Source organism: Sceloporus occidentalis, unplaced genomic scaffold (assembly GCF_023333645.1).
Source record: "Sceloporus occidentalis isolate IW3139 unplaced genomic scaffold, rSceOcc1.0.p SCAF_9, whole genome shotgun sequence".
NCBI lineage: Eukaryota > Metazoa > Chordata > Lepidosauria > Squamata > Phrynosomatidae > Sceloporus > Sceloporus occidentalis.
The window spans coordinates 13,117,950-13,130,379 of NW_028316989.1; the positions used below are offsets into that span (position 1 = coordinate 13,117,950).

Here is a 12,430-nt window from a genome sequence, read left to right on the forward strand (position 1 = left end):
TAAGTACTCAATGGGAGCATCTAGAAGGAAGTACACACCATGAATGTGTCACCAGCTGAAACCTCCCAGCCAGGAGGGTGTGTGTAAAGAGAAGGATTTGCATCTTCCCAACAGCATAAATACTGCCTTCCCTCTTGCCAGACCTCAGGTACAGACAGGACAAGCAGGTCTTCTTGAGCATCAGCAGAAAGGAGAGAAACCACTCTGAGAGCATCATGGCAACTACACTCCAGTCTCCATTGCAACTTCTCACCTTGGGGCTCTTGTTGTTGGCTTCTCCGGTTTACCTGCAGCGGCCACCACCTTGCGAGATCATCAGAAACACCGTGACCCGTGGTTCTTACAACCTAGAAGTGTCTCCCCTTTATTACAAACCCGGTGCCATCTACACAGGTAAGTGGCAGAACCTGTCTGGATTTACTTCTTTTTTGCAAGAGCTGTCTTGCTGGCTCCCTAGTTTCTTGGCCTTTGGGCCTTCAGAGTTAAATGCTCTTGCTCCAAATCTTGAGTTCTCAACTCAGCAAAATCTTTCTAATGGATCCAGGCTTACCAGTCACTACTTAATATGAAACAAAGCTTGGGAATGTTCCTCCTTTTTGTTTTTTGGACTCTAGGTCCTAAAATGCTGGCTGGGGGATTCTGGGAGCTGCAATCCAAACTCTGATGCAAAGTTCCTTGGGATTTTAAACAAGCTTTCCTGAAGCAAGGTGTTCAGAAATGGTGTGGTAATGGGCTGGAATGTATTTGGGGGTTTTCTTGAATTTTATCACTCAAGACTCAGAGAACATTGGTTTAAGTTTGGCTATTAAAAGATCAGCTCTAAACTGGCAGTTATAAGATATTGTGATGGCAACAGAGTAATATAAACCCATGAGTGACCTTGGCCAAGTCACATACTCTCAGCCTCAGAGGTTGGCCATCGCAAACCCCCTCAGAAGAAACTTGCCAAGAAAGCCCCCATGACAGGTCCGAAGGTATCCAACAACAACAACATCCAGAGTTCAAATCCTACTAGCATCATATGAAGAGACTGGATAACTTTGGATGCCAGTCACTGTTGGACTTAAGTCTCTCATATGTAAAATAGAGAGAGTACAACCATCTCATGGCTTTCTTGCTGCAAAGATGTGTGGCACATCATTTATAAAGATATTTGCACAATAGGTGACAATGATTTGGTTGGACTATAAGTTTGCAAAAGAGAGTCTGGTCATTCGGATCCAGCACAGAGATCCTATGCATTTCCATCAAGCTTGGACTAGTTGGTTGGGAGGTACTGGAAGTTGTAATTCCCCAAATACTTCTCCAAGCTCTGAGTTTCAAAAGAAAATAGAATCAGAGCACAAAACTCTCAGATAATATTGGAAGGGATCATAATATCCACTTACCCTACCTGAGAATTAGGCGTAATATCCTAGGTACTGGACTAGGTGACTTGGAGACCAGGGTTCGAATCCCCACTCAACCATGGAAACCTACTGGGTGACCTTGGATGAGTCACATGCTCTCAGCCTCAGAGGAAAGCAAGGGCAAACCCCGTCTGAGCAAATTCTGCCAAGAAAACCCTGTGATGCAGTTGCCATAAGTCAGAAATGACTTGAGGGCACACAGCAACCTATGCCATTTGCTACTGTGCCCAAAGAATTGCACAGTTTGGATCTTGGAGATGTGCCACACCATCCCACACTAATTTGGCCAAAATAATTGTGCAACCTGCCTAACAGAGCCAGAAGTTCACAGTGAAACCTGATGTACAAATCATTGCATCATCCCCAACCACAATGGAAAAAAATATTCCTTTTTCACTACCAGGGCAGATTGATGCGCCAGGGTTTTTTTGTTTTTGTCAACATCCCTCAAATGAATCACCTCTCCATCGTGACTGAGGAAGGACATCAGGGACAAGGAGTACATCTGCACTGCAGAAATAATCCCATTTGACACCACTTTAACTGCAATGGCTCAGTGCGATGGACTGTAGTTGGCTGTGGCATCAGAGCAAAGCTGAGCATGTACAAAATGTTTCACTTTGGGCCGATAAATAACCAATGTGCTATACTGGAGAAGCACCAAGAGCGTACAAAACCCAAGCTCAAATCTCTGTTCTCACAAAACATAAATTATATAGAGATATATGTATTATAATCCATAATAAAATAATCACAGCCAGATTCCACACATATTGGCTAATTTTAAGGCCAAATTGAAGACACTCCTGTTTAGGGAGGCATTCCAGATTATTGGTTGTTAACCTGCTGCTTACTTTGTTTTTCATTGTAGTCTAATTAGTATTATTTTAGAGATATTTTAATCATGTAATGTTGTTTTAGATTGTACGCTGCTCTTTTTTTTTACCCTTACTATGTAAAGCACTGTGCAAACTTTACAGTGCTCTATAAATAGATGATGATGATGATGATGATGATGATGATGATGATGATGATGATGATGATGATGATATTGTGGGAACAAGGGACATGGTTCTGAGGCAAGCAGAAACCTGGAGCCTCATTTAAGAAACATTACCCACTAAGATACAGTCAGATGCTTTTAAGACAATGAGATTGCAGACTGTATTCACATTCATTTCACATTCATTTCTGATCATGATGCAAGCAAGCTTAGATGAGGCAAGATTTAAAATGTTTCAAAAGGCACAGGCATGCAATGTGCCCTCACTCCAAATGGTTGCCTACAAAGGTACCAAAATCACCATCATCCACAGCACCAGCAGCATCATACTTCTAGCTGGTGGTTTCCAGCATCACTGGGCTGCTGAATTCATTCCTGTTTTGAATGTGAATTTTAAAAACAGATACTGAGAATGAAACTGGGTGAGTTAGGAAAAGACAGGCCTCGACATGTTGGATTTCACCAATTTCAATTTATAGCAAATGTCTTGGACAGTGCCTTTCAAATTCAGAATAAAACCCAAAGCAGATGTTTTCATGGGAGTCACCGGCCACTGCTGCTTATAGAGGAAAAAGAACTGAAACGTCCGGCACTTTAGGACCAATTTGTTTTATTATACCCACACTGCAGATGGAAGAACTGAGTCTGTTCATGGCAGCAGAGCTCCAAATCAGAGGACTCTCCAGTTATTAACTCACTATGCTAATCCATCCTCAGCCAATTGCTTCACAGTCTTGCATACGAATGATGCCAGATACTCCATAACTATGGGGATTTTTGGCTTAACCAATGACCAAAGAATTGAGTTCCTGGTTTCTTTTCAACCCCATTCCTTTGCAAAAGACATACTTGTAGTTTCCTCTTTCTCTCCAAATTGCTGCAGGCGTACATCAGCATCCTTGCAATTGCTAATGGTTCTTTGTAGGATCAGACCTACTACTTTTGGGGATTAGTCACACCCCATGAGTCAGAAATTCCCCCCAAACGCACACTTCCAAACACACAAAGATAGGAATGTGAGGGAATCCAAACACACCCATGCTTAAGACTTTCTGGAATGTGTTTTCCTTTGGCTGCTCAGCATTGCACAGGCCTTTCTTTTTTCCTATGGAAGGCTCAACACAACAAAAATTCCTTTTTCCCCCTTTCTCTCTTCCTTCCAGTAACCATCACTGGGATAGCAAATGCAACCTCCCTTATCCTTCAGGCGGTGTCCTCCGAGGAGGGTCCAAATGGCCTTTGGGAAAGCGAAAACCAACCCATCGCATGCAGTGACACGGAGAGTCTGGTGCAAAAAAACGTTTCTGGCAGCGGCACTCGGACCCGGTGGACTTCCCCAAGTAATGGCAATGGGGCAACTGCCGAAATAAGGTGAGAACCGTGGCCACCGGAGGAAAGCAGTCATGGAAGGGTTCCCGCCCAAAGCACTTCATCTTTGCAATGAATGTGGTTTTCACAACAGCCTTGCAAAGTAGGTCGGAGTGAGTCATAGAATGGGCGTGTCCATATTGCACAAATATAGCCACTTGATAACTACTGTGGCTCCATCCTATGGAATTTTGAGATCTGTAGTTTCGTGACGTAAGTCCCTTGAACTAGAGTATCTCATGAAACTACAAGTCCCAGAATTGTAGAGGATGAAACCGGGGCAGTCCCAGTGGTTTCAAAGTAGTATAATTGTGTAGTATGGATAGTGGCACACATAGATAAAGGGTGCATCTTTTGTTGTTGTGTGCCTTCTATTATTATCATTATTATTATTATTAAAGTCTATTTACATAGCACCGTACGGCAATTGCCCTGATTTGCGCTCCTTGGTTGACTTGTTGGGATCGCCCCATTGTCTTGTTAGATCATATCTGTAGACAATGATCTTTGCAGAATCTAGTCCAACTGCTTTCTCGATAAAAGAAATCTTGAACTTGTGGAAAGTTCTTCATAGACCATAATAGAGGAAGGGAGATCTATAGAGGAACTCAGACAAGAAGTCATCAGAATTAAGGATTTCAGCAAATAATAGTGTAATCCTTCATTATCAGTAAGTTTCTGCTAGGGAGGCCTTTTATGGCCCTCTGCTTTCAGTCACAGCTTAAGAGAGCTACTTTTTTAGACTATTTGCTTTGTTTTTATTTTATATATGCATGTAAGTTTGACACTGCTTTTAACTGCCATGTGTGGAATCTGTGAATTTGCAATCTGTGGTTGCACCAGCCCTCTCTGACAAAGAAAGTGAAATAGCTCACCAATCTACAAATCCCAGAATTCCACAGCGGCGAGCCATGGCAGTTAAAGCGGTGTCAAACGGCTTTATTTCTGCAATGCAGATGCAGCTTTCTGTTTCTCTACCTGCTTCCTTCTGCCAATCTCCTTATACTCATGGAACAAAAAGGATTCCAGATAGACAGAGGGCTAGAAATAAAAAGGAAGATGGGTGGAAAAAGCCTTTGTAAACCTTTGCAAAATTCAGAGGCTTTGTTCAGTGAGGTATAGCTGTATAACACTATGATTCCACTTTAACTGCTGTGGCAACATCCGACGGAAGCAAATGTTTTGGTTGAGAATGCTAAGTATTCCTCCCTAAATTGCAACACACACACACACACACACACACACACACACGGATGAAACCATGACAGTTAATGAAGAATCGTAGCAGTGCAAAAGGGTCCTGAGTTTCTTGTCCATTGGCTTTGCACGTCCCCTTCCATGTTTCCCCATAAACAAAGACCTATGTGGTTAAATTACTAAAGACGGGGAGGCTGTTGAATTCTTGCAGTGGGTGCAAATTGCTAATATTTGGAACAGATATGAGAGAAGTGGCTGAGCAAAACAGGGTTCTGGGTAATGGAGGCCATCTTTGCCAATGGTGCAGACTCCTCACAGTTGTGTAATTAAGTCTGGAGTAATTAGTTTGCTTCCGTCAACATTGCCAGCTCTGTCGGACGACTCCCTGTTTTGCAATGGTTACAAAAGAAAAGCCATTTGGCTGAAATCCAGGTTCAATGTGCCAATACATGTACCAATTGGCAATATTGATTATGCATAACAATCGATATTTTGTTCCCTAGATGCTCCTGAAATAGACACAAAGAAGGGAGGGGGAAGCACTTGTTTTCTTGCTAAAAGAGTTTGACATTTTGCAGTACTTGGCCCACTTGTGTGTTTCCCCTCCATAATCATGGGAAGAGCTGTTGAGAGCTTATTTGGTGCTTTTTCCTCACTCACAATGACGTTTCCTCTCTGTTTTGTAACAACAGGGCTTTCGTCTCCTTCGCCAACGGCACAACTCTGCTGCAGACAAGGAGCCTGGTGCAAGGTAATTTGGCAAGAACATGACTCAAATAATCTCCTTTAAACTTTAGCCCCTTTCTCCTCTACTCTCTTTGCAAAGATTGGATAAAAACATTGGGATTTGCAAACATGATTTATATGTCTTCCTACCTGTCCATCTCAAGGTGTATCCTTGAACTCATCCTTGGAACAACCAGTGAGCAGTGAGGGTTGATATCAATCCCATTTCACAGCTAGAAAAAAAAATGAAGAAGTTGCTTTCTACTAATTCAAATTCAGGGCACTTTTAACCCAATTTTATCAACTCTTGACAGGTTTTCATACTGGGGTGTTATTGAAGCGAATAAGACTATTGAAGTGATATAAGAATGATATGAAAGTGTAGTACAAATATACCCCCAGCTCTTCCACACCTTCATCTCTGGCTGGATCTACACTGTAGAATTAATGTAGTTTGACACCCCTTTAACTGCTATGGCTCAATGCTATGGAATTCTGGGGTCTGGTGAGATATTTAGCCTTCTCTGACAGAGAGCTCTGGTGCCACAATAAGCCACAAATCCCAGGATTTCATAGCATGGCACCATAACTGTTAAAATGGTGCCAAACTGCATTAAGTCTGCAGTGTGGCAGCAGTGCACATGTCCTTGTCTAACAGCAGTGACTCAACTGTGTTTGTTTCCCTTTTCCCTCCCATCAGACATGGCCACAACTGTTGTCGCAACACCATCCACTGACTCTGAGCCCACCTCCGGTTCCCACCGTCCAACGCTCCTCGACAACACAACTGACAGCCACATGCTCCACAACGCAACTGTGGTCCACCCCAACTTGGCGTCTTCCCACCAGTGGACCAAAGGCCCTCCTCACAGTGGTGTTTCTATGGCACATGCCAGCTCCCTCCTCCTGGTGCTCCTTCCCATCTCTCTGGGCTACAAGCTCCTCTCCTAAGAAGGACCTCCCCAGAAGGAAGACCCAAGATTTCATGTGTGCTTCCATCTTCACCTCCAACTGGAACGTGAAGAGCGGAGGCATCCTCAGGCAAGAAATCTCACCCCTTTCCCCACGTCTCTCTTCTTTCCTCTACCAATGCCAAGAAGTATCCACATTTTTAATTGCACTTTCCCCATAGTCATCCTGATCTCGCCCAATTCTGTTGACACAAGAGACAATGACAGCAGAAAGCTGTATGGTAAAATCCAAAGAGTGAAGGCCCAAGGGATGGTGATTTGAAGGGGAGGAAAAAATAATAACCCATGCTGCCAGGTGGCAAAATATAATAATAATAATAATAATAATAACAATCTACATACTCAGGGTAAATATTCAAATTGTTCCGCCAAACGCAGTAGGCTGAGGCACACTACCCGGATTCCTAATAGTAGGGCCGGTTCTCCATCCCAGGTTGCTATGAAGTACCAGTGCAAGAGCCAGGAATTAGGCTGTGAGTGTGTGTTAGTGTCTGGACAAAAATATCACTCCAGGGTTGAGTAAATGTGAAGTCCATGCACTGAATGCACAAAGTAACCCTTACACTGAAAGGCAATATTGTGCAATGGAAGACACATTGGAGTGTGCAGCCCAATACCCAATATAATGTGCATCTCAATGCTATGATGATGATGCATCCCATGCACCTCTGCATGCATGATGCCACCACATTTGCAACCCAGCTTCTACAACCTTGAATGTTCCTCAAAAAACCCCAAATGTGCAGCTGTCTCCATTGGGGGATTTTAAAAACCAAGTGGATTTCAGGAGCCATGATTAGAAAAGGAAGCCTTCTGGGGTGCCTTCTAGTGCCATCCCAAGTTTTCTGAACCTCAGAAGAGGGAGTAACAAACTGGTCAATACTTGGGGAACATTTGACTTCTGAATACACTGGCAAATGTGAGATGAAGCAGTCCGACTCTGGAATCATTGCAATGTCCAACAAGCTAAAACTGGAGCCATGATCCACAGGGAACTCTGCAAAAGTAGCTGAGAGCTGTATATGAAACGCAAGGGAAGGAGAGACTGTTCCAGAATTCCAGCTTTGGATTTAAACACAGATTCGAACGTCCATTTCCCTCTAACCAACTTCTTCGAAGGGGGCCTACAATATTACGGGGAGAAAGAGCTCTTCATATGTATTATTCCCCTGCTGGCAGGGCATTTCCTCTGGGACTGTAAAATATTGCCCTTGCCAAAAATATACCCAGGTAATGATCCATGTTCCTTGGGAAATACCTCTTTTGCTGTCTCTGAAGACTCACCTAGGACAGGAATTTGGTCACAGAGGGAGGAAATGAAAACAAATTGGGGTTTGATACCTTGATGTCACTGTGTGTTTATTTTATTTTATGTAGCTGTAGATATTGGTTGCAAACTGGCCACGTTGGTTGCCAACAGCTTTTGTATAGACTGTGTTTCCTTGGGAAAATGTATTTTGGAAATCCCATGTTGTTTTAAAGACCTTTTTTGTCCCAATAAGACCCAATAAAGTGTCTTCATTACCTCCCAGGTAACATTCGCCTCTGATTCTTTCTTTTTGGGGGAGAGAGTGGTACTGAGAACTGGGTGACCTGTGTCGTGTTGTTGGCAAAAAGGTGACGGAGCCCATCTCAAGTTCTGCATTTCTGAAGGTCGTGGAGGAAAGCAACCGGAAAGAGCAACCGTTAAATTTCCCCCTTCTTAATTATGCCTCTGTTGAAAAAGTCACAGGCATGACTTTGAATGAGTTTTAATCCCCCTAAGGGTTGTGCTTGTTCTCTTTGGAGCCAGTTTTAACTAGAAATCTTATTCCACCTCCACCTGCTTTATGTTGACATGCATCTAATGCTGCGGAATAACAACTGGATTTATTGGCACTGGGGAATGTAGGATCCATTTTAATGAGGACGACAGCGGCATTGCCCATCACTTGAGATGCCAATCGGAAACCAAAGCAGTTACCCTTTTAGTCCAAACAGTTCATGAGCAAACAGAAAAGACCAAGCATTGCTTGGGAATACTTTCTCCTACAGGTTAGATTCCCAAAAGAAAAAGAAAACAAAGGGGATGTTTCATATTAACGTTCCCCATCTTAAACATACAAGAAACTCCAAAATACACATCATGGTGATATCTGTATTAGGTTATCCAAAGAGGCATGACATACATTCGTTGGGAATTTGAGGAGTTGTAGTCCACAAAATAGTATATCCAAGCTCTGGAGTCACAAAGTGATGAGGTGGCCCACATGCCTGCTATCTGAATGCCAACAACTGCCAATGGGCAATTGGGGTCTCTATGACCATGAGTTTGTTGGTGCACTGCAGGAACATAACAATCATTGTGCACACAGTTGTGCTTTCTTGATGGTGCAGTCCTTAGTGCAGCCAAACAATCTGCAAGCAAATGCACTTGCCTCTCCCTTGTTGCTTATCACATAGTCAGTTACACAATTGTGTGATCCAGTATAACCACTCCAGTGTATACATTTGTGTGTGCCTTCCAGTCGCCGGTCCACTTAGGTGATCCCATGGATTGCATAGGTCTCTCTTAAGCAAGGAAGATTCAGGGGTTGTTTTGCCAGTTCCTTCCTTTGAAATATTATTATTATTATTATTATTATTATTATTATTATGCTTTATTTATATAGCGCTGTAGATTTATAGAGCTGTAGATTTATTTCTTCCAGCTCTGGTATTCATTGTTGGTCTCCCCTCCAAGGACTACCCAGGACCGACCCTGTTTAGCTTCCAAGATCAGACAGAATCTGGTGCCTAGGGTTTTCTTAGAAAAGGAATCCTGAAAGGTAGTTTTGCCAGTCCCTTGCTTTGAAATATTGCCTGCAGCTTTGGTATTCATTGGCGGACCCCAAGCACAACCAAGGCTGACCCTGCTTAGCTTCCAAGATCAGACGGGATCTGGTGCCTTTAGGGTATTTACACTAACTGGTATATATTTACAGTATTCCCAAAGTGTATAGGATCTTGGCTTTTACCTTTATGTTATAGAGTTCCTCAGATGGATCGTGCCTTTACATCGCCAGTGGATTCCATGCCATTGGGATTGGAGGCCTCCATTCTAGATTTGGGTCTAAGCTTCCAAAGAGTGCTGAATGCTATCCCCCGAATAGGTTCAGCACCTTGGATATCTCCTTTAAAGGGCAGAGAGAAACCTGAGTGCCACATTGCAGAAATGAAGCAGTTTGTCACCACTTTAGCCGCCTTGATGCAAGCTATGGAATCCTGGGATTTATAGTTTCATGAGCTATTTAGCCTTCCCTGTCAGACAGCTCTGGTGCCCCACCAACCTACAAATCTGAAAATTCCATAGCACTGAGCCCTGGAAGTTAAAGTGGTGTCAAGCTGCTTTGTTTCTGCAGCAGTTGTTGTGTGCCTTCCAGTTGTTTCCAACTTACAGCAACCCTAAGGCGAAGCTATCCTGGGGTTTTCTTGGCAAGGTTTGTCCAGAGAAGGCTGAGAGAATGTGACTTATCCAAGGTCACCCAGTGGTTTCATGGGCAAGGTGAAAATCAAACCCTGGTCTCCAGAGCCACAGTCCAAAGCTCAAACCATGCTGGCTCTCTGCAGCAATTTTTATGGACATCCAAAGAACTTGGCAATGGAAGGTGCCCCAGATAAATAAATTAATACAGCATCGGAGCCTCCATCTCCCTCCCTCATGCATGCATCCATAGGTGAGGTTCCTGGACAGGTAAACAAGAGTGAGGTCTTGCAAAACATCGGAAGATGAGGGCGAGATGTGGCTTTCCTAATCTTGCATTCCAATCAGGTGTCTTCATCATCCAATCACTCCAGAGTTAACCAGCTGCTAAGGAACAGCCTTTATCTTATCTGCTAAAGCCAACACACATAGGGCAGCTCATTCCAGCAACTGAGAGAGACTTTGGCAAAGGCCCAACCTGGCAAGCTCCTTCCTACATTGCTAATGTATGCTACCTGCCCAACATTGCCTGGCTGCAGCATCCAAAGCACCTGCTTTGAATTTCCCATCATGCCCCAGGACATCCTATCTAGCCCAGGGCATGATGGGAAATATCAATAGCAGCAGCCCCATCAGTTTGACACAAGGATACGATGAGGATTTAAGATATCACTTTCCCAGGTTGAGGCCTCAACAGTCATTTAGGAGTGTATATAAACTGCAGAAAAAAAGCAGCTTGGCACCACTTTAATTTGCCATGACTCTGTCCTACAGAATCCTGGGATTTGTAGTTTGTTCTGGCTCTGGAGGTCTCTGACAGAGAAGGCTCAAGAGGTCACAAAACTACAAATCCCAGAATTTCATAGCCTTGAGCCATGGCAGTTAAAGTGGTATTAAACTGGATTATTTCTCCAGTGCAGATGCAGCCTGAACTGGTCCAACTCATGAGCAGAAAATGTTTGAAGGTTGCTGTTTTTCAGTGTTGCATTTTAAGTGATGTGAATGAAGTTGCCAACTGATGGTTAAAAGCAGAAACACAAAGGCCAGGAAAATCAGTTGGCAGCCCTAAATCCCAGATGTTTCAAAAGCTCTTCTTAAACATTGTGATTCACAAATCCAGCCAGCCACCACTTCATGCCGCAAGACATTTGTGCTTATGTGATACATGCAAAGCAAAATTAACTTGGGGGATCACAATCCCCAGAACCCCCCCCCCCAGCCAGCACAGCCATTTGGGGATGCTGGGACTTGTAGACCAAAGAATAACATTGCCATGCTCTGGATAAGTGGTTTATCTTTTGGCAATCTTTCTTCAGCAAATGAGACCCAAATTCTAGCCTCTGATCGACCCTGTTGGCATTCTCTGTACTCAAATCTCCAAATTCTCTCCATCGGAAAGGAAAGGGGAAGATTAAAAGCACAGTGCTAACCATTTTCCTTCCTCCTCCAAAGGAATTCCCGGCTGGATCCAGGTTCCCAAACCGGTTCCACGTAAATCTGAATCGCAAGGACAACAAAGCCCACGTTCCTCCCACTTAGAGCCAGATGAGCAAGTCTTTTCCTCCGCCAATAAGCAATTTAAAAGGTGCATTTGGGATCACCAGCCCATATGATGCAGTGGTTTAAGCATTGGACTATTTATTTCTTATTTTATTTATTTATGGTATTTATACTCCACCCTTCAGCCCTAAAGGCTATCAGAGCAGCTTATCAGACTACGATTCTGGAGACCAGGGTTCGAATCCAGATTCAGCCATGGAAACCTACTGGGTGACTTTAGGCAAGTCCCGCTCTCTCAGCTTCAGAGGAAGGCAAAGACAAACCCCCTCTGAACAAATCTTGCCAAGAAAACCCCATGATAGCTACACCTTACGGTTGCCATAAGTAGGAAACGACTCAAAGGCACACAACAACAATTTGGAATCACAGAGCTGTCTATCCGTCTTTCTAATTGGCCTCCAGCGATCGGAAAATCCAGCTGCCTGTGGCTGTTTCATTAAAATGCTCCCATTTTTTGTCACTTTTCCATCACTTTCCTGAAAGCTCTTAATGAGACATCTAGAAGCAGGAGTCGAGCCAACTCTTTGTAAAATAAATGCATGCATTTATTCACTTTGCAACACAGAGCAACTGTCTGAAGACTGAAGTGCTGTTTCTAATAGCGACTCTATCATGGGATTTTCATGGCAGGATTTGTTCAGAGAGGGTTTGCCATTGCCATCCTCTGAGGCTGAGAGAGCGTGACTTGCCCAAAGTCATCAAGTGGGTTTTAGGGCCAAGATGGGAATCAATCCCTGGTCTTCAGAGTCCTAGT

The 12,430-nt window shown here is 43.6% G+C and overlaps 1 protein-coding gene across 1 annotated transcript; it reads left to right on the forward strand.

Moving 5' to 3' along the window:
- Window positions 1–215: 215 nt before the first annotated feature.
- LOC149306924 (uncharacterized) lies at window positions 216–8,181 on the forward strand. Its single transcript, XM_089538230.1, has 4 exons — window positions 216–393; window positions 3,576–3,783; window positions 5,670–5,728; window positions 6,404–8,181. Exons 1-4 carry the CDS (start codon window positions 216–218, stop codon window positions 6,652–6,654), a joined length of 696 nt encoding a protein of 231 aa, XP_089394356.1. The 3' UTR covers window positions 6,655–8,181.
- The last annotated feature ends 4,249 nt before the right edge of the window (window positions 8,182–12,430 follow it).

Coding starts and splice junctions, on each gene's coding strand:
- LOC149306924 (XM_089538230.1), top strand. CDS start 216: ATGGCAACTACACTCCAGTCTCCATTGCAACTTCTCACCTTGGGGCTC. Junction 394..3,575: donor ACCCGGTGCCATCTACACAG/GTAAGTGGCAGA, acceptor TCTTCCTTCCAG/TAACCATCACTGGGATAGCA. Junction 3,784..5,669: donor GGGGCAACTGCCGAAATAAG/GTGAGAACCGTG, acceptor TTGTAACAACAG/GGCTTTCGTCTCCTTCGCCA.